The following is a 23,051-nucleotide window of genomic DNA, read 5'->3' on the forward strand; positions in this document are numbered from 1 at the left end:
AAAAAACCCTTGCTGCTGAATTGCCAAGGAATTCTTGTCCTTCCCTGATTTGGGTTAATTCCATAGTTCTTTAAGGACATCTCATTCCTTCTGCACCTATATCTGGATGGCATGGAAAAGCTCCCACACATTATATACCTCAACAACGATATTGTTTGAGGATGTATTCTGATGGAAGTGGATCTCTTCGATAAAAAGAGCTAATTCAGTTTCAATTGATCAAGGATGGACAGAAGCAGCTACACCCAAAGAAAGGACACTGGGAAATGAATATAAACTGCTTGCATTTTTGTTTTTCTTCCCGGGTTATTTTTACCTTCTGAATCCAATTCTCCCTGTGAAACAAGAGAACTGTTCGGTTCTGCACACGTATATTGTATCCAGAATATGCTGTAACCTACTTAACATGTAAAGGACTGCTTGCCATCTGGGGGAAGGGTGCAGGGAGGGAGGGGAAAAATCGGAATAGAAGTGAGCACAAGGGATAATGCTGTAAAAAATTACCCTGGCATGGGTTCCGTCAATAAAAAGTTATTAAAAAAAGAAAGAAAGAAAGAAAGAAAGAAAGAAAGAAAAGCTCTCACAACCAGATCTTGGAATTCCCAGGAGTAATCATGGCTGGCAAGATGCAGATACCATGAAGCAGAAGGACACATCCTTCTGGAAAATGATGCAGACTCTCACTTATCAAAAGAGAGACTCCAACAACACTCCATTCTCAACAAGTTGGCTCAGCTCTTATACACTGAGTTTTTTATGACATTCTAATAAACTTGTTTCTTTGGCTTAGTAAAAGTATTTTTTACTTGTCCTTGAACTCCCTCCACTTGTGTTTCAGTCTCTCAGTGTGAAGAGATGTACAGGCTTGATGTGCTTATCTGTGTCACTGTAAGGATTTGCTCTTCAATCCATTTCTGGCAATAAGCAGATACCTCCCCAAATTTCTGTTTAGAAAACTCATTTTTTCCATGTAAATGGCTTTCTCAGTTTTGACTATTGCAGGTCTTATATCTTAGTCCATTCAATTACCTATGCCCCATTTTACTGAAGGAGTGAGACATTGCACTCTTTAAACATCATCCCTGCCCTCTCATTTTAACCATAAATGGACAGGGTTTTTATCTTCAAAGTTTCAAAAAGATTCACATATTTTGGGTGTCATATTCATGGTTTGTGACATCCAAATCCAAGATGTCCCTGGTGGTTTCAGAATTGTTTTTCCAATGTTGATTTGGAAAGTAAGGTAAAGCAGTGGATAGAATTCCAGAAGTGGAATCAAGATGACTCATCTTCACATATTAAAATCTGTTCTCATATCCTAAATTGTTTGTGGGATGCTGAGTCTGCTCCTTAAGTTTGTATCCCTCAGTTTCCTATCTGTATAATGGGATGCAGCAGGTTATATCAAATAACTTCATTGTCTTAGCCCCGAAATCCTCAGATGCAGTGACAATATTTCAGACAACAGTGAAAAATGACTAAAGAACAAAATCCTTGTCTAGTTCTTTTTCCACTTTGTTTTCACCAAATATATCAAGATCTAAAGCACACCACGGGGAGCTTTAGCTATCACAGTGATCACAGAAAAGAACCACATATGCATCTGAACATTATCAGGTAACCATATATCTTCAGTAAGCTAAATCTCTATAGCCAACGGCATATTGTGAAGAACTCAAACACTGCGCTTGAACTGAAGATCTCCCATACATGAGAGCAATGAACCCATGATTGCAATGATGTCCTCCATAACCAGGAAATACTTCAACTCTCCAGTCAACTTAAATACCCAGAAAAAGACAGCATCTGTAAGGTTGCTCAGCAGCCTGGCAAATAATCTTTTGATTTCTCAATTGCACAGGCTAGACTTTCCCCAAAATCTTATAACTCAAAGAAGTTCTTTGGAAGAAGCTAGAGCAGTAATTATTAAATTTGTATGAATTAAAATTATCTTTTAGGAAGTTTGGGAAATACTAGAAAGGCCAATGCCAATGGATCTTTGCTTTCCTGATCTTTGTTAGTTATAAATAAATTTCCATTGCTCTATGTTGCTCATAGCCATGACAGTTCATTGACAAAAATGCAGGCAAGCTTTTAAATTTATAGTAACTTTTAGAGAAAAATGCCCACAGCACTCTCACTACATGAAGACTGTGCTAAAAAAAAAAAATAGGCCTCCAAATGTTGACCAATGTCTTATCAGGAAACATCCTATGAAGGTCAATTCTATGAATATAAGCATTCAATAAAAGGAAAATTATCTTTTGCTCACTCCTAATTACTCAAAAAAAAATACTTCATTTTCAAATCCAAAATTCAATTGAAAGGAAGAGAATGCTAGGTCTGAATCCACATCATTTTATATAGGGGTGTATTACTTTCTATGTGGTGGCTATGAAAACACATTAAGAGAGGTAAGGACAAGTCCCTGAATATCCTTTGCTACCAAGAGTCTGAGTTATTTGAATTGAGTCACTTAGATCTTGGTCTGGAGTTCCTTTTCCCATGTAATTTGGCCTCCTCTGAATGCTCTTTAGCTTAGCCAAAGACTACTCATGCCCTGAGCAGGCTACTTACACACAGACCAATACTTGTATTTTCTTCTGCTCTAAGCCCTTGTATCCCAAGGTCAAGGTAGGATTTCTGGTTATCATATGATATCATGTTGAGCCATCTTATAATTTGTAAGAATATTGAATGTGGCAGGGGAGAAGACACACCTATGGTTGTCCTGGTCAACATGAGCTCATTGATCTCCTGAGCTACCCAAGAATGTCTCAGTTGTTGCTCAATTGAATAATAAAAGTCTCATTCTCTTCTCTCTTCTACACTTTTCCAATGGGCAACCACTTCATTTTCCAGGACTTAAGTTATTTTCTCATATTGACCTAAAATAGCCCAAGCTCCAAATGCACACTGTCATTTCTTCTGAATTCGCTGGTTCAATAGGTTCTCAATGTTTGAGCTTACCTACCTCATATTCTCAGGACTGCTCAGGATTCCCACATATAACTAGACCTTGCCTTTACTGTAGTTCAAGGGACCTATTCAGTGCTCTCCTTTCACTATATTTGAAAGCCCTGAACATCACATGCCTAATTCTCAGCTTCAAGAAAACCTACTCTCTCCAAGATTTCCTTTTTTTTTTTTATTAAGTTTTTTTATTTAATAATTACATTATATTGACACTCATTTCTGTTCCGATTTTTTTCCCCTCCCTCCCTCCACCCCCTCCCCTAGATGGCAAGCAGTCCTTTATATGTTGGATATGTTGCAGTATATCCTAGATACAATATATGTTTGCAGAACCGAACAGTTCTCTTGTTGCGTAGGGAGAATTGGATTCAGAAGGTATAAATAATCCGGGAAGAAAAACAAAAATGCAGATAGTTCACATTCGTTTCCCAGTGTTCTTTCTTTGGGTGTAGCTGCTTTTGTCCGTCATTTATCAATTGGAACTCAGGTCTCTTTGTCAAAGAAATCCACTTCCATCAAAATATGTCCTCATACAATATCGTTGTCGAAGTGTATAATGATCTCCTGGTTCTGCTCATTTCACTTAGCATCAGTTCATGAAGGTCTCTCCAAGCCTCTCTGTATTCATCCTGCTGGTCATTTCTTACAGAACAATAATATTCCATAACATTCATATACCACAATTTACCCAGCCATTCTCCAATTGATGGGCATCCATTCATTTTCCAGTTTCTAGCCACTACAAACAGGGCTGCTACAAACATTTTGGCACATACAGGTCCCTTTCCCTTCTTTAGTATTTCTTTGGGATATAAGCCCAATAGAAACACTGCTGGATCAAAGGATATGCACATTTTGATAATTTTTTGGGCATAATTCCAGATTGCTCTCCAGAATGGTTGGATTCGTTCACAACTCCACCAACAATGCATTAGTGTCCCAGTTTTCCCGCATCCCCTCCAACATTCATCATTATTTTTTCCTGTCATCTTAGCCAATCTGACAGGTGTGTAGTGGTATCTCAGAGTTGTCTTAATTTGCATTTCTCTGATCAATAATGATTTGGAACACTCTTTCATATGAGTGGTAATAGTTTCAATCTCATCCTCTGAAAATTGTCTGTTCATATCCTTTGACCATTTATCAATTGGAGAATGGCTTGATTTCTTATAAATTTGAGTCAGTTCTCTATATATTTTGGAAATGAGGCCTTTATCAGAACCTTTAACTGTGAAAATGTTTTCCCAGTTTGTTGCTTCCCTTCTAATCTTGTTTGCATTAGTTTTATTTGTACAAAGGCTTTTTAATTTGATGTAATCGAAATTTTCTATTCTGTGATCAGTAATGGTCTCTAGTTCATCTTTGGTCACAAATTTCTTTCTCCTCCACAAGTCTGAGAGATAAACTATTCTATGTTCCTCTAATTTATTTATAGTCTCGTTCTTTATGCCTAGGTCATAGACCCATTTTGATCTTATCTTGGTATATGGTGTTAAGTGTGGGTCCATGCCTAATTTCTGCCATACTAATTTCCAATTATCCCAGCAGTTTTTATCAAATAATGAATTCTTTTCCCAGAAGTTAGGGGCTTTGGGTTTGTCAAACACTAGATTGCTATAATTGACTATTCTGTCTTGTGAGCCTAGCCTTTTCCACTGATCCACTAATCTATTTCTTAGCCAATACCAAATGGTTTTGGTGACTGCTGCTTTATAATATAATTTTAGATCAGGTACAGCTAGGCCACCTTCATTTGATTTTTTTTTTCATTAGTTCCCTTGAGATTCTCGACTTTTTATTGTTCCATATGAATTTTGTTGTTATTTTTTCTAGATCAATAAAATATTTTCTTGGAAGTCTGATTGGTATAGCACTAAATAAATAGATTAGTTTAGGGAGTATTGTCATCTTTATTATGTTCGCACGGCCAATCCAAGAGCACTTAATATTTTTCCAATTATTTAAGTCTGACTTTATTTGTGTGGAGACTTTTTTATAATTTTGCTCATATAATTCCTGACTTTCCTTTGGTAGATAGATTCCCAAATATTTTATGGTATCAACAGTTATTCTGAATGGAATTTCTCTTTGTATCTCTTGCTGTTGGGTTTTGTTGGTGATGTATAAAAATGCTGAGGATTTATGGGGATTTATTTTGTAGCCAGCTACTTTGCTAAAATTATGAATTATTTCCAATAGCTTTTTGGTAGAATCTCTGGGGTTCTCTAGGTATACCATCATATCATCTGCAAAGAGTGATAGTTTGGTTTCCTCATTGCCTACTCTAATTCCTTTAATATCTTTCTCGACTCTTATTGCCGAGGCTAGTGTTTCTAATACGATATTAAATAATAATGGTGATAGTGGGCAACCTTGCTTCACTCCAGATCTTACTGGGAAAGGTTCCAGTTTTTCCCCATTGCATATGATGCTTACTGATGGTTTTAAATATATGCTCCTGACTATTTTAAGGAAAAGTCCATTTATTCCTATGCTCTCAAGTGTTTTTATTAGGAATGGATGTTGGATTTTATCAAATGCTTTTTCTGCATCTATTGAGATGATCATGTGGTTTTTGTTTGTTTGGTTATTGATATAGTCAATTATGCTAATAGTTTTCCTAATATTGAACCAGCCCTGCATTCCTGGTATAAATCCTACTTGGTCATAGTGTATTATTCTGGTGACAATTTTCTGTAATCTTTTTGCTAATATTTTATTTAAGATTTTAGCATCAATATTCATTAGGGAGATTGGTCTATAATTTTCTTTCTCTGTTTTCAGCCTACCTGGTTTAGGTATCAGTACCATATCTGTGTCATAAAAGGAGTTTGGTAGGACTCCTTCAATCCCTATTTTTTCAAATAGTTTATATAACATTGGAGTTAATTGTTCTTTAAATGTTTGGTAGAATTCACATGTAAATCCATCTGGTCCTGGGGATTTTTTCTTAGGGAGTTGATTGATAGTTTGTTCTATTTCTTTTTCTGAGATGGGACTGTTTAGGATATTTACTTCTTCCTCTGTTAGTTTGGGCAAGCTGTATTTTTGGAGGTATTTTTCTATTTCATTTAAGTTGTCGAATTTATTGGCATAAAGTTGGGCAAAGTAACTCCTAATTATTGCTCTAATTTCCTCTTCGTTAGTGGTGAGTTCTCCCTTTTCATTTTTAAGACTAACAATTTGATTTTCCTCTTTCCTTTTTTTAATCAGATTTACTAAGGGTTTGTCTATTTTGTTGGTTTTTTCATAGAACCAACTCTTAGTTTTATTAATCAATTCAATAGTTTTTTTACTTTCAATTTTATTGATCTCACCTTTTACTTTTAGAATTTCAAGTTTAGTGTTTGACTGGGGGTTTTTAATTTGTTCCTTTTCTAGCATTTTTAATTGCAAACCCAATTCATTGACCTTCTCTTTCTCTATTTTATACAAATAGGCCTCTAGAGATATGAAATTTCCCCTTATTACCGCTTTGGCTGCATCCCATACATTTTGGTATGATGTCTCATTATTATCGTTTTCTTGGGTGAAGTTATTAATTATGTCTATGATTTGCTGTTTTACCCAATCATTCTTTAGTATGAGATTATTTAGTTTCCAATTATTTTTTGGTCTACTTCCCCCTGCTTTTTTGTTGAATGTAATTTTCATTGCATCGTGGTCTGAAAAGGATGCATTTACTATTTCTGCCTTACTACATTTGAGTTTGAGGTTTTTATGTCCTAATATATGGTCAATTTTTGTATAGGTTCCATGAACTGCTGAAAAGAAAGTGTATTCCTTTCTGTCTCCATTACATTTTCTCCAGAGATCTATCATATCTAGCTTTTCTAGTATTCTGTTTACCTCTTTGACTTCTTTCTTATTTATTTTCTGGTTTGATTTATCTAATTCTGAGAGTGCAAGGTTAAGATCTCCACTATTATAGTTTTACTGTCTATTTCTTCTTGCAGCTCTCTTAGTTTCTCTTTTAAGAATTTAGATGCTACCCCACTTGGTGCATATATGTTTAATATAGATAGTGCTTCATTATCCATGCTACCCTTTAGCAAGATATAGTGTCCTTCCTTATCTCTTTTAATTAGGTCAATTTTTGCTTTAGCTTGATCTGAGATCAGGATGGCTACCCCTGCTTTTTTGACTTCACCTGAAGCATAGTAGATTTTGCTCCAACCTTTTACCTTTAACCTGCATGTATCTCCCCGCTTCAGGTGTGTTTCCTGTAAACAACATATTGTAGGATTCTGGCTTTTAATCCATTCTGCTAACCGCTTCCTCTTTATGGGGGAGTTTACCCCTTCACATTTATGGTTAGAATGACCAATTCTGTATTACTTGCCATCTTGTTAACCCCGGTTTATGCTTTCCTCCCTTCTTTCCCCTTTCCCCCCCTTCCAAGTATTAAGCTTGTGAGCACCCCTTGTTTCTCACAGCCCTCCCTTTTTAGTGTCCCTCCCCCCGGCCTTAGAGTTCCTCCCCCTATCTTACCCCTTTCCCTCCCAGTTCCTGTATTCCCTTCCGCTTAGCTTATTCCTTCCCTTTCCACTTTTCCCTTCTCACTTTTCAATGAGATGGGAGAAGTTTCACCATAGATTGAATATGTCTTAAGATTTTTCACTTAAAGCCAATTCTGAAGGCAGTAAGATACCCACTATATTCATCCCCCTCCATTCTTTCTCTCAGATATAATAGGTTTTCTATGCCTCTTCATGAGATGTACTACCCCCGCTTTACCCTTTTTCTGGTACAATGTCCTTTCCACATCAATTTCTAGAACAAGGTATACATGTATTCTTTATGCATCTATATAGTCAAAATATAGTTCCCAAGATTAATCTTTACCTTTTTAGATTTCTCTTGAGTTCTATATTTGTAGATCAAACTTTTTGTTAAGTTCTGGTTTTTTCATCAGAAATAGATGAAATTCGCTTACTTCGTTGAATGTCCATCTTCTTCCCTGGAAAAAGATGCTCATTCTCGCTGGGTAAGTTATTTTTGGTTGCATACCAAGTTCCTTAGCCTTTCGGAATATCATATTCCAGGCCCTTCGATCTTTTAATGTGGATGCTGCCAGATCCTGGGTGATCCTTATTGTGGCTCCTTGATACTTGAATTGGGTTTTTCTAGCCGCTTGCAATATTTTTTCTTTCATCTGAGGGTTCTGGCATTTGGCCACTATATTCCTTGGTGTTTTGATTTTAGGATCCCTTTCAGTGGGTGATCGATGAATCCTTTCAATGTTTATTTTTTCCTCTGTTCCTATGACTTCTGGGCAGTTCTCTTTGATAATTTCCTGGAAGACAGTGTCCAGGCTCTTTTTTTCATCATGTTTTTCTGGGAGTCCAATGATTCTCAGATTGTCTCTCCTGGATCTGTTTTCCAGGTCTGTTGTCTTCCCCAGAAGGTATTTCACATTTTTCTCCATTGTTTGATTTTTTTGGATTTGCTTGACTGATTCTTCTTGTCTCCTCGAGTCATTCAATTCCACTTGTTCAATTCTGATTTTCAGTGAAGTATTCTCTTCACTCACTTTTTTAAAATCTTTCTCTAATTGTCCAATTGAGTTCTTTTGTTCTGTGGAATTTTTTTCCATTTCGCCAATTTTGTTTTCCAGTTCACTAATCCTATTTTTCAAGGATTTTACTTCTTTATCCACTCTCTCTTTAACTGACTTCTCCAGGCTCTTTTGCCAAGCCTCCCTCTCCTTTTCCCAAGCTTCCTTCTCCTTTTGCCAAGCCTCACTCTGCTTTCCCCATTTTTCTTCTAGCTCCCTTGTGAGAGCCTTTTTAATCACTTCTATGAGGTTCATCTGTGCTGAGGAACAGACGATCTCCTCCTTTGGGGAATCACCTGGGGACTGCCTGTTTTTAGTCTCCTCAGGATTTAGAGTCTGCTCTCTATCTGTGTAGAAGCTGTCTAGGGTTAAAGTCCTCTTCAGCTTCTTGCTCATTCTGTCTATTAATCAGAGACAAACTACCAAAGAAAAACAGAAAAAAACTGGAGTCTTTCTTTGGGGGGGGGCTGGGTGTGTTATCGAGCTTCCTCTACAGACTGCAGGGGCAGCAGTGAGGCACTAGCAGGACTGTGCTGCGCCTGCGCTCTGAGATCCCAGAGCGTGCTGAGTCACTGAGGGGGGGCAGGGGGGGGGCGGCCAGGTCCTGAGAGACTCCAGCTGTTTGCGGTTGTGTTCTTCAGCCCCGGTGTTTTTAGCTTCTCTGCTGGGCTGTTGACTTGCTGCAGGTTCCAAACCTGTAGCGAAGCTCTCCCCGCAGAGACAGCTGCGATCACTCCCCACCCCCTCTCCAGTCTGCTCCCGTGCTCTCACTGTCGCTGCCTGCCGCCTGCGCCCGATCTAAAACCGCCCCAGCCCTCCAGTAAAGACAGACCTTTCTTGGCGGATCTCAAGGATGGCTTCTCTTGGTAACTATTTGTGGGTTTTTTTCAGTCAAGCATTGATTCAGAGGCTTGTAATGAAGTGGATAGTGAGAGAAAGCGCGGAGCTTATGCAACTGTGAGCCTCCTCTCCGCCATCTTAACCGGAAGTCCCTCTCCAAGATTTCCAATGAGGTCCTCTGAAAGTAAACCTAAAGGCCTCATCAAATTTTCCTGCTGCTTCATTTTTCTTTTGACTTTTATCCTGCTTTTTAACTGTCATTTGTGGATTTGCTTGACATTGTTCTTTCTGCCTGATATTCTTTCTTGTTCTACTTAACTAATTTGGCATCTTGTCCTTTCATGCATAATAACTGGCTGAAGTTCAGGCTTCTGTCTCTCTTTTTTTTCTTTCCCCATGTTCTCTGGAAGAACCACTTTCCTTTTCAGAGTTTCCAAGCCATTCCTTGGTCACTCATTGCAATAGGTACATATCCATAATAGCCATCTCTAGTAAGATCCAGAGCCACATCATCAATAGTCGATGTACACAATTTCAACTTGATAACCACTATATATATCTTAAATTATCTCATGTAGAGATTTCCTCATCCTGTCTCATCCAAAGTCTCCTACTTCTTCTCAACTTTTCTTTTTTCCAGAGTAAAGATATTATATTTATAGTGTCAGGGACATCCCATTTCCTGTGTTATCACTACAGATACCTTTTTAGTTAAATAAACTTTACATCACTGATATGAAAATACTTCTTTCTAATCCAAAGAATCCCACTTAGACAAGGTGCACAGAGAACCTCTCCAAAAAAATCCTCTAAATCAGTCTTCTAGATTCACTTGTTTGCTTACCCTGATCCTCTCTCCACTCAGCTGCCCAGTGGATTTTCTAAAGATGGTCTTCTGACACCTCCATCCCTAGGATTCCCCAGAGTCCATGTTACCTAGTACATTCCACCTACTTATCTTTGCCTGAGGATTTGAATAGGTAGCTTCTGTATGGAATCACACCCTTTTGGGTAGCTGATCCATCCCAAAATGACAGGCTTCATAGACTTTGTTTCCCTTCCCATATTTTATATAGTCTTGCCAGTACTAGCCTACCCTCTTTCACTCAGACAGTGGACAGCAAATGCCTTCTCTTTGCATTTACACAGACTGACTGTCCATCCTACCCAGAAACCTCTCTTTTTATCCATCCTTGCCTTTGGAATTTCTTTGGTCCAAGTTATCCCTGGACTTAGGACATTAGAACTGCCCCAGAAGATGGAAATGGTGGACAATTCTTGTAACCTAAACCATGTGCACAGTGCAAACATGAGGCAAGGGATCTGTGTTTTGTCAGCTTTTGGAGTAGATGCTAGGTTGATGGATTCCATCAAAAGGTACTCCACCACAATCCCAATTCCAATCTGAAAGTTTCATGAACTATTCATCATTTGAATCTCAAAAAGCACTGATTTAGAGAGAAAGGATTCCATAGCTATGATGAAGTATCATATGGTCAGGAGGAAAGTGCAATAGGAGGAGGACCCTGATGACCAGGGAGTGCTGCTCTGGAATCTGAGAAGGGCATCAGTCACATTCACTACATAATTTTGGCAACACTATAATAAGTTTGCATTGTTTGAATGAAATTGTGGCAGAGAATTCCCAGGAAAACAAGCAATCAAGAGGTGGGAAAAAGAGAAGTAAAAACCTTAATGTGTTGTTTGTGTTGTCAGGGACCAAACACTGAAAGAATGTGATATTACCCTGGCAATTTGGTTAATGGGAATTATGAAATTCTGGCCAGAGTCTGCCACACATCCTACTGGAAGGGTATAAAAGTTCCTGTGTAGATGGTACCATACATACTTACAAAACCTGCCCTTAACATCCAACCACTTAAGTGAATCCTGACACCATGTGCTACTATGGCAGCTACTATGGGGGCCTGGGCTATGGCTATGGCTCTGGTTATGGCTGTGGATGTGGCTGCTTCCGTGGTCTAGGCTATGGCTATGGAGGCTGTGGCTATGGAGGCCTGCGCTATGGTGGCTATGGCTATGGCTGTTGTCGGCCATCTTGTTGTGGAAGGTTTTATTCTTATGGCTTCTATTGAAGGAAAAAAAAACTCTTGCTGCTGAATTCTCAAGGAATTCTTTTCCTTCCTTGCTTTGGGTTAATTTCATGGTCTTTAAAGGGCATCAACGTTCCTTCAGCACCAGCAGCTGGATGGCATGGGAAAGCTCCCTCAACAGGTCTTGGAATCCTCATGGAGCAGTCAGGGCTGACAAGGTGTGCATACCAGGAAGCAACAGAACCCATCCTTCTGGAAAATGAGGCAGACTCTCCCATGTCATAAGAGAGACTCCTCCAACAACACCCCATTCTCAGCAAGTTGAGTGGGCTCTCATATACTACTGTGTCTTTTATGAAATCCTAATAAACTTGTTTCTTTGACTTAGTAAAACTGTTTTTTATGTGTCCTTCTTGAACTCCCTCTACTTGTGTTTTAGCCTTTCATTATGAAGAGATGTTCAGTCTTAATAGGCTTAATAACTGTCACTCCAGAGGATTTGCTCTCCACTGCATTTTTGACAACCAGCAGATACTTCTCCAAATTTCTGTTTACAAAAGTCATTGTTTTCATGTAAATTTTGCTCTAATGACCTTTGTGCACTATAAGCTTTATTGTTCTCTCACATTTTGAACATAAATGGACAGGGTTTTTATCTTCAAAGTTTCAAAAAGATTCACATGTTTTGGTGTCATATTCATGGTTTGTGACATACAAATCCAAGATGTCCCTGGTGATTTCAGAATTGTTTTTCCAATGTTAATTTAGAAAGAGAAGTAAAACAGTGGACTGAATTCCAGAAATAGGGTCAAGAAGACTCATCTTCACACATCAAAATCTGTCTTCATACCCTAAGTAGTTTGTGGGATGCTGGGCCTGCCCCTTAAGTTTGTATCCCTCAGTTTCCTCATCTGTATAATGTAATGTAGAAGGTTATAGCAAATGACTTCATTTTCTTGGCCATGAAATCCTCAGATGCAGTTACAATGCTTCAGTCAACAGTGAAAAATGACTAAACAACAAAACCCTTGTCTAGTTGTCTTTTACCACTCAATTTTCACCAAAATATCTCAAGAGCTAAAGCACAGCACAAGTGAATGGCACACCACAGTGATCACAGAAGAGAATCACATACACACTCTGAACATCCTCAGATAATGATATACTTTCACTAAACCATATCTTTAGTTGCCAACTGCATATTGTGAATAACTGAAACATTGTCCTTGAACTGAAGCTCTCCTATAGATGAGAACAATGGATCCATGTTTGCAAGGATGCCCTGTATAACCAGGAAATATTTGAACTCCTCCTTAAGTACCCAGTAAAAGACAGCATCTACAAAATTGCTCAGCAGCCTGGGAAACAACCTTTTGATTTTTCAATTGCTCAGGCTTTCCCCAGAATCTTTTAATTCAAAGAAGTTCTTTTGAAGAAACTAGAGCAGTAGTTACTAAATTTTATTGATTAAAATTCTCTTTCAGGAAGTTCGGGAAACACTAGAAAGGTCAATATCAATGGATCTTTGTTATTCTGCTCTTTGTTAGCTATAAATAAATTTCTGTTACTCTTTCTTGCTCAGTTATGACAGTTTATTGAAAAATATACATGTAAGATTTTGAATTTCCAGTAGCTTTTAGAGGGACATTCCCTCCATACTCTCACTCTATGGAGATCTTTTTTTTTTTTTGGTCAGGAAACATCCAATGTTTCTCAATGCCCATGTTCTCACTGGTCTTAGGATATTAGACCTGCTCCAAAAGAGGGAAATGATGGACACTTCTCATAGCCCCAATCATGAGCCAGGAATTTTAGGGAATGAGCTCCCTAAAAACTTTAAGGAGGTTTCTGTTTTGTTAGACATGGAATAGGTGTTGGGTGGATAGATTCCATTAAGAGGCACTCTACCACAATTTTAACTCCAATCTGAAAGTTTCATAAACTCTTCTGTCACTTGAATCTCAAGAAGCACCTGATTTAGACATAAAGGATTCCACAGCTGTGATGAAATATCAGCTGGAAAGGAGGCATGTATTATAGAATGAGAACCTTGAAGATCAGGAGAGTGCCCTCATGGAACCAGGTTAAAGCATCAGTTAAATTCAACAACACAATTTTGGCAACACTAAAATAGGTTTACATTATATGAATGATACTGTAGCAAAATATTCCCAGGAAAACAAACAATCAAGAAAGGGAAAAAGCAAAACAAAAGCTTAATATGCTGTTTGTGTTGTGAAGGATCAAAGATTTACAAGAATGTGATGTTACTCTGGCAATTTAGTGAATGGAAGTTCCAACCTGAGTCTATCATACTTCTTGGTGTACAAATGTTCCTGTACAGATGGTGCCATACATACTCATGAAACCTACCTTAAACAACCATCCACCCAAGTGAATCCTGACACCATGTGCTATTATGGCAGTTACTATGAGGGCCTGGGTTATGGCTATGGCTCTAGTTATGGCTGTGGATGTGGCTGTTTCCATGGCCTAGGCTATGGCTATGGAGATTGTTGTTATGGATGTTATGACTATGGCTGCTGCCACCCTTCTTGTGGTGAAAGATATTATTTTTATGGCTTCTATTGAAAAACTTTTTCATGCTGGACTTTCAAGGAATCTTTGTCCCTCCTTGTTTTGGAATAATTCTAGGGTTTCCATCTACTTCTACAGCATATGCCATGGAAAAGCAACCACAACAGGATCTTGGGGTTTCTATGGAAAACTTAGGGCAAATAAGTAGCAAGGACCAAGAAGCATCAGGATCTGTCCTGAGAAAAATAGCAGATTCTCACTAGTCATGAGAGATTCTCCTCCAATAACATTCTGAGCAAGTTAGCTCAGGTCTCATACACTATATCTTTTTCAATTTTCTAATAAACTTGTTTTCCTGGCTTAGAAAAACTATTTTTACCATTGTCCTTGAGCTCTCTGTACCTGGGTTTCGGTCCCTTGAAGAGATTTTCAGCCCTGATGTACTTTATCTGTTTGCAGAGGATATTTACTCTGTAATGCATTTTTGGAAATAAGCTGATACCTCTCCAAATTTCTGTTCACAAAAGGCATTATTTTCATGTAAATGTCTTTTTCAAATTTGATTATTACAATATTTACATTTTAGTTCATTAAAAAAACCTATGACCCACTTTATTTAAGTAATGATCTTTATCCACTATAAGCTATATCTCTTCTCTCACACTGTGCCCATAAATGGACAGAGTTTTTATTGACAAAGTTTTAAAAAGGTTCACATATGTCATGGTTGTGTCTTCCAAATGCAAGATATCTTTGGTGATTTCTGGATTGTCTTCCCCAGTACTAATCTAGAAAAGCTAGGAAATGCAGTGGATTGAGTGTGAGAAATTCAGTCAAGAAGATACATATTCCTGCAAGGAAAACTTTTTAATTTAAGATAATCAAAAGTATCTCTTTTATGATCAGTAATGATCTCTAGCTCTTCTTTGGTCATAAATTCCTTTTTTCCCCACAGGTCTGAGAGATAAACTATCCTATATTCTTCAAATTTATTTATAATATCATTCTTTATGTCTAGATCATGAACCCAGTTTTACCTTTTCTTGGTATATGATGCTAGATGTGGGTCAATGCCTAGTTTCTGCCATACTAGTTTCCAATTTTCCCAACAGATTTTGTTAAATAGTGAGTTCTTATCCCAAAAGCTGGGGTCTTTGGGTTTGTCAAACACTAGATTGCCATAATTACTGACTATTTTGTCCTATGAACCTAACCTATTCCACTGATCAACTAGTCCATTTCTTAGCCATTACCAAAACCACTGTTTTATAATATAGTTTTAGATCTGGTACAACTAGGCCACCTTCATTTGATTTTTTTTTCATTTGTTCCCTTGAAATTCTTGACCTTTTGTTCTTCCAGATGAATTTTGTTATTTTTTCCTAAGTTAGTAAAATACTTTTTTGGGAGTTTGATTGGTATAGTACTAAATAAATAGATTAGTTTAGGGAGTATTGTCATCTTTATTATATTCGCTGGACCTATCCAAGAGCAGTTGGTATTTTTCCAGTTGTTTAGATCTGATTTTATTTGTCTAAAAAGTGTTTTATAATTTTGCTCATATGGTTCCTGACTTTCCCTTGGCAGATAGATTCCCAAATACTTTATATTATCAATAGTTATTTTAAATGGAATCTCTTTGTATCACTTGCTGTTGGATTTTGTTAGTGATGTATAAAAATGCTGATGATTTATGTAGATTTATTTTGTATCCTGCAACTTTGCTAAAGTTGTAGATTATTTCTAATAGATTTTTAGTTGATTCTCTGGGATTCTCTAAGTATACCATCATATCATCTGCAAAGAGTGATAATTTGGTTTCCTCATTACCTACTCTAATTCATTTAATCTCTTTTTCTTTTCTTATTGCCAAAGCTAACATTTTAAATACAATATTGAATAGTAATGATGATAGCGAGCAACTTTGTTTCACCCCTGATTTTATTGGGAATGGTTCCAGTTTATCCCTATCACATATGATGCTTACTGATGGTTTTAAATAGATGCTGCTGACTATTTTAAAGAAAAGTCCATTTATTCCTATAATCTCCAGGGGTTTTAATAGGAATGGGTGTTTGGATATTAACAAATGCTTTTTTCTGCATCTATTGAGATAATCATATGGTTTTTGCTATTTGGTTATTGATACAGTCAATTATGCTAATAGTTTTCCTAATATTGAACCAGCCTGCATTCCTGGTATAAATCCTACTTGGTAGTGTGCACCATGGATTTTCCAGAGACATTTTTCTGACTCTTCTTCCTCAGGAGTTCCAAAAGTTCCAGGTTGGAGCCTTATCTGGTAAACTTTTATACTTGTCTTGTAAATTGTCTTTGCTACCTTAATTTGATGGTCTTCCTAGTGCTGGCCAACTTTTCTTCATTCACACAATGGATGTCATGTGCCTTCTTTTTGCCTTTGCACAGACTGGTTATCCCTCCCCTGCCCATAATACTCTTCTCTCTCCTGTCTTCCTCTCTAACTTACTCTGGTCCATTATATTTTCAGTTTTAAACTCACCAGTGCCACGTGGACTTGCTCATTTACCTGATGCTATACTATACTATATAGTAGTATAGTATACTATGCACTAAGTATATTGTGCCTCTGCCTCTGACTTCTTCTCTCATCAACTCTCCATGTTTGTGATATTTCTCTTTGTGTTTACATGTTCTCCCTTGCCTCAGGATTTTACAGCTGTCCTGTAAAGAACATCAGCTTTACAGAGAAGCACTCTGTAGACATTTCTTATAACACCAACCATAAGCTTAATGGCAATTACATTACAAATTCTACAGAGGCAGTTTCTACTTTATTTGCTTTTGAAGTAGGTGTTGAGTGAATAGATTCCATCAAGAAAGCCTTGAGAACAAAACAACTCTTTTAAAGTACAATTGACCAAATGCAAAAGGAGTTTGAAAAGTTACTTGAAGAAAATAATTCAATAAAAATTAGAATTGAACAAATGGAAGTGAATGACCCAATTAGACATCAAGAATCAGTCAAACAAAATTTTAAAAATGAAAAAATAGAAGAAAATGTAAAATACCTCATTGGAAAAAAATAACTAACCTGGAAAATAGATCCAGGAGAGACCATCTAAGAATTATTGGATTACTTGAACACCATGATGAAAAAAAGAGCCTGAACAATATCTTTCAAGAAATCATTAAGGAAATCTGCTTTAATGTCCTAGAACCAGAGTACAATAATCATTGAAATAATCCACCTGTCACTTCCTGAAAGAGATCCCAAAATAAAAACTCCAGGGATAATGGCTCAATTCCAGAACTATCAGATCAAAAAGAAAATACTGCATGCAGCCAGAAGGAAACTATTCAAGTACTGAGGAGTCTTAATCAGGATTACCCAAGATCTAGCACCTTTCACATTAAATGATAAGGGAGTATGGAATATGATATTCCAGAAGCTAAAGGAGCTTGTACTACAACTAAAAATCAACTACCCAGTAAAATTAATCATTATCTTTCAGGGATGGATATTCAATGAAATAGGGGATTTTTAATAATTTCTGGTAAAAAGACCAGACCTGAGAGAAATTTTGATCTTCAAATACAAGACTCAAGAAAAGCATAAAAAGGTAAATTGAAAAAAATGTTTTTTAAAAAGATTAAAATGTTTGCATCCCTACATGGGAAGATGTCACATGTAACTCTTGAGAACTGTAACTTTGTCAGGGTAGTTAAAAGCAATATATTTAGAACCATACTTAGAGGGAGTAGGTGCAAGCTAAGTAAGCGCTTTCTCTCTCTCTCTCTGTGTCTCTCTCTCTCTCTCTCTCTTTCTCTCTCTCTCTCTTTCTACCTCTCTCTTTCTCTCATTTTTTTTCCTGAGGAATTTTAAAAATTAGGTTGGGAGATCTATATTTTCTTTTTTTCTTTTTCTTTTTTGTCCTTTTCGTTTCTTTTTTCCCCCCTGAGGCAATAGAGGTTAAGTGACTTGCCCAGGGTCATACAGCTAAGAAATGTTAATGTCTGAGGCCAGATTTTAACTCAGGTCCTCCTGATTTCAGGGCTGGTACTCTATCCACTGCACTACCTAGCTGTCTCAGAGATCTATATTTTCTTTCACAACATGATTTTGTTTTACATCATTTCAAATGTGGTTTTTAAATGTGGTTATTCTTAAAGGGAATAAGGGAGTGAATGTAGAACTCAAGTTTTAAAAAGAAATATAAAAAATTGTTTTAAATGTAATTGGGGAAATATATTAAATTAATTAATTTTTTAAAACCTAATTAAATACCAAATTAGAAATTCTGAAAATCAAAAGAGAAATTAGTAAAACTGAAAGTAAGAAAACTATTGAACTAATAAACTATTGAACTAATAAACAAAACTAAGAGTTAGTTTTATGGGAAAAAAAGCAACAAAATAAATAAACTTTTGATTAATTTGATTAGAAAAAAGAAAGGAGAAAACCAAATTAGCAGTAACAAAAAATGAAAGGGCAATCTTATCACCATATTAAAATAATAATTAGGAGCTATTTTACCCAATTGTATACCAACAAATTTGCTAATCTAGGTGAACTGGATGGATACAAACAAAGATATAGATTACCCAGATTGCTGGATGAGGAAATAATTACTTAAATAATCCCATTTTTGAAAAAAAAAAGAAATTAACCAAGCCATTAATGAACTCCCCAAGAAAAAAATCTCCATGGCCAGAGGAATTTAAAAATGAATTCCACAAAACATTGAATGAACAATCAATTCCAGTACTATATAAACTATTTGGGAAAATAGGAGAAGAAGGAGTTCTACCAAATTCCTTTTATGATACTGATATAATGCTAATACCTAAACCAGGAAGTGTCAAAACAGATAAAGAAAATTACAGACCAAATTTACTAATGAATATTGACGCAAAAAATCTTAAATAAAACATTAAGAAAGAGATTACAACAACTTTTAAGCAGGATTATATACTATAACCAAGTGGGATTTATACCAGATATGCAGGGCTGGTTAAATATCAAGAAAATTATTACCATAATTGGCCATATCAATAACCAAACTAACAAATCATATGATTATTTCAATAGATGCAGAAAAAAAGCACTTGACAAAATACAACATCCATTCCTATTAAAAGCACTAGAAAGTAGAGGAATAAATGGAGTTTTCCTTAAAATGATAAGAAGCATCTATCTAAAATTATCAGCCAGCATTATATATAATGGGGATAAGCTAAAAGCATTGCCAATAAGATAGAGGTGAAACAAAGTTGCCCATTATCACCACTGTTACCTAATATTATATTAGAAATTTTGCTTTAACAATAAAAGAAAAAAACTTGAAGGATTTAGATTAGGTGATGAGGAAACAAAATTGTCACTCTGCAGATGATTATGATAATATATTTAGAGAATACTCAAGAATTAGCTAAAAAACTACTAGAAAGCTTTAACAACTTTAGCAGATTTACAGGATATAAAATAAATCCACATAAATCATCTGTATTTCTATATGTTTCAAACAAAGTCTAACAGCAAGAGATGCAAAGAGAAATTCCATTTAAAAAAACTGTAGATAATATAAAATACTTGGTACTCTACCTGCCAAGACAAAGGCAGGAACTTTTGGAACATAATTACAAAACACTTTCCATGCTAAATTAGATTTAAACAACTGGATGAATATCAAGTGTTCATGGGTAGGTCAAGCTAATATATTAATATATTAAAAATAACAGTAATATCTAAATTAATCTATTTGTTAAGTGCCATACCAATCAAACTGCCAAAAAATTACATTATAGAGCTAGAAAAAATAAGAACAAAATTTATCTGGAAGAACAAAAAGCCAGGAATTTCAAGGGTTTAATGAAAAATGAAAAAATGAAAATGAGGGTCGCCTAGCTGTACTAGCTGTAGACATTATATATATATATATATATATATATACACACACACACACACACACACACACACACACACACACAGAGAGAGAGAGAGAGAGAGATATTATAAAGCAGCAATCATCAAAACCATTTGGCGCTGGCTAAAAAACAAAGTAGTAGATCAGAGGAATAGATTAGGTTCATAAGACACAATAGGCAATGACTATAGAAATCTAGTGTTTGATAAACCCAAAGACTCCAGCTTCTGGGATAAGAAATCACTATTTGACAAAAATTGCTGGGAAAATTGGAAAATAGTATGGCAGAAACTAGGCATTGACTAACACCAAACTCCCTATACCAAGAAAAGATTGAAATAAGTTTATGATTTAGACATAAAGGGTGATACTATAAGCATGTTAGAAGAACAAAGGCTAGTCCAGATCTCAGATATGTGGAAAAAGAAGAAATTTACGGCCAAAGAAGAACTAAAAATATTATGAAATGCAAAATGGATAATTTTGGCTTAGGAATATCTATTTGATTGCTGAGTAAAAAGAGGATCTGAATGGACTGAGTCAAGAAGACCTGTTTAGAAGATCTTTTAGAGAGGAGCTGTGTGGGACTTTTCTAAGTGGGAATTTTTATGATTGGAAAGAAGTATTTCAATAAAAATGATATTATGAAGGTAGGGCAAACAATTTTATTTGACCAAAAAGATATTTGCATACATTAAAAGATCTTGATTGTATGTTTTCACTCCAGAAAGGAGAGGAAAATTTGAGAAAAGAGGTAGGGGGTGTTGATTGAGATGGTATTAGTATAATCTCTTTTAGGACTTGGGTAAATTTGAGATATCTGTTGGTTATCAAGTTGAAATTAGGGTTGTTGTGCCATTCCCCAACTGATAAATGGTCAAAGGATATGAACAATTTTCAATCAAAGAAATTAAAACAATTTGTAGTCATGAAAAATGCTCTAAATCACTATTGATTAGAGAAATTCATATTAAGATGATTCTGAGATCCTGCTTCAAACCTCTCAGGTTGGCAAGATAAGAGAAAAAGATAATAATGAATGTTGGAATGGATGTGAGAAAACTTGGACACTAATGCATTACTGATGGAGTTGTGAACTGATCCAACCATTCTGCAGAGCAATATAGAACTATACCCAAAAAGTTATCAAACTGTGCACACTCTTTGATTCAGCAGTGTCTTTATTGGGTCTGTTTCTCAAAGAGATCATAAAACAGGGAAAAGGACCAACATGGGCAAAAATGTCTGTAGTGCCCTTTTTAAAGTGACAAAGAACTGGAAATTGAGTGATGCCCCTCAGCTGGGGAAAAATTGAATAAGTTACGGTATATAAATATAATGGAATATTATCGTTTTGTAAGAAATGATGAGCAAGCTGATTTCAGAAAAGCCTGGAAAGACTTACATGAGCTATGCTAAGTGTAGGGAGCATAACCATAACCAAGAGAACATTGTTCACAGTAACAACAAGATTGTGTACCCATCAACTGTGATGGACATAGTTCTTTTCAACAATGAGATGATTCAAAACAATTCCAATAGACATGTGATGGAAAGAAACATTCACATCCAGAGAAAGAAAGAGAGAGACCAAATGTGGAGATAAGCATAGTATTATTATCACTCTGTTGTTGTTGCTTGTTTGTTTGCTTATTTTTTTTCACATATTGTGTTTTTTTTTCTCTTTTGCTATTTTTACATAACCTAATGAATATGGAAATATGTTTAGCATAACTGCACATGTTTAATCTATATTGAATTCCTTGCTGTCTAGAGAAGAGGGAACAAAGGAGGAGGAAAAGAAAAATTTGGAACACAAGTTTTTACAAGGTACATGTTGAAAAGTATCTTTGCATGTATTTGGAAAAATAAAATACTATTTTTTTTTAAAAAGGGCTTGACCACAATCTCAACTTCAATCTAGAATTTGTGTGAACTCTTCTATCACTTGAAACTCAAGAAGTACTACTTTTGAGATACAGGATTATATAGCTAGATGAAGTATCAGATATAGAGAGAAAAGTGTAATAGAAGGAGGTCAGTGAAGTCTTGGAGAGTCCTGCCATGAAGACTGGATAGGGCATCAGTAACATTAATAATATACCTTTGGCAACACTAAAATCATTTCTCATTAGAGGAATGAGATTGTGGCAGAGATTACTCAGAAAAACAGTGAATCAAGAGACAAAAGATAAAAACAAAATCTTAAATTGCTGGTGGTATTATCCGAGACCAAACAATTGCAAAAATGTGATTTTACATTAGCAATTTGACTAATGGTAATTATGCAATTCTGGCTTGGGTCTGTCACATTTCCTGATGTAAAGGTGTAGCTGGTGCCATACATACTCACAAAACATACTCTAACAACAATCTACCCAAGTGAATCCTGACATCATGTGTTACTATGGCAGCTATTATGGGGGCCTGGGCTATGGCTATCGCTCTGGTTATGGCTGTGGATGTGGCTGCTTCCATGGTCTAGGATATGGTTATGGAGGCTGTGGCTATAGAGGCTGTGGCTATGGAGGCTATGGCTATGGCTGCTATCGTCCATCTTGCTGTGGAAGTTATTATTCTTATGGCTTCTACTGAATAATCCCTTGCTGGACTGTTAAGGAATCCTTACTCATCTTTTCTTTGGGTTAATTCCATGGTCTTGTAAGGACCTCACATTCCTTCTGTACCTGCAGCAGACTTGTCCTTCTGCTAAATGATATAGACTTTCACCTGTGATGAGGAAAACTCCTCCAACAACAACTCATTCTCAAAAAAATTGGCTCAGCTCATATATTATTGTGTCTTAAAACTTTCTAATAAACTTGTTTCCCTGGCTTAGCAAAGTTTTGTTTTTGTTTTTTAATGTGGCCTTCTTGACCTCCCTATCCTTGGGTTTCATGATCTCTTCAGGAAGAGATTTCAACCTTGACGTATTTATTTGTGTCATTGCAGAACATTTTCCCTCCACTTCATTTTGGCAATGAAGTGAAACCTCTCCCAGTTTCTGTCAGCAAAGACATTATTTCCATTTCAAATGTCTTTCTCAAATCTGACTTCTGTAGTACTTAAGATTTCATTCTCTAATAATACCAATGGCTCACCTTACTGAAGGCATGGTCTTTGTCTACAATAAGTTCCATCCCTTCTCCCACATTCTGTCCATAAAGAGACAGGGTTTTT

General features: G+C 36.3%; 1 protein-coding gene across 1 annotated transcript; it reads left to right on the top strand.

The window, feature by feature from the left end:
• The first annotated feature begins 11,271 nt into the window (after nt 1–11,271).
• Nucleotides 11,272–14,019, top strand: LOC127557143 (keratin-associated protein 6-2-like). Its single transcript, XM_051990579.1, has 2 exons — nt 11,272–11,422; nt 13,772–14,019. The coding sequence occupies exons 1-2, from the start codon at nt 11,272–11,274 to the stop codon at nt 14,017–14,019; spliced, it is 399 nt and encodes a 132-aa protein (XP_051846539.1).
• The last annotated feature ends 9,032 nt before the right edge of the window (nt 14,020–23,051 follow it).

Source organism: Antechinus flavipes, chromosome 3 (genome assembly GCF_016432865.1).
Source record: "Antechinus flavipes isolate AdamAnt ecotype Samford, QLD, Australia chromosome 3, AdamAnt_v2, whole genome shotgun sequence".
NCBI lineage: Eukaryota > Metazoa > Chordata > Mammalia > Dasyuromorphia > Dasyuridae > Antechinus > Antechinus flavipes.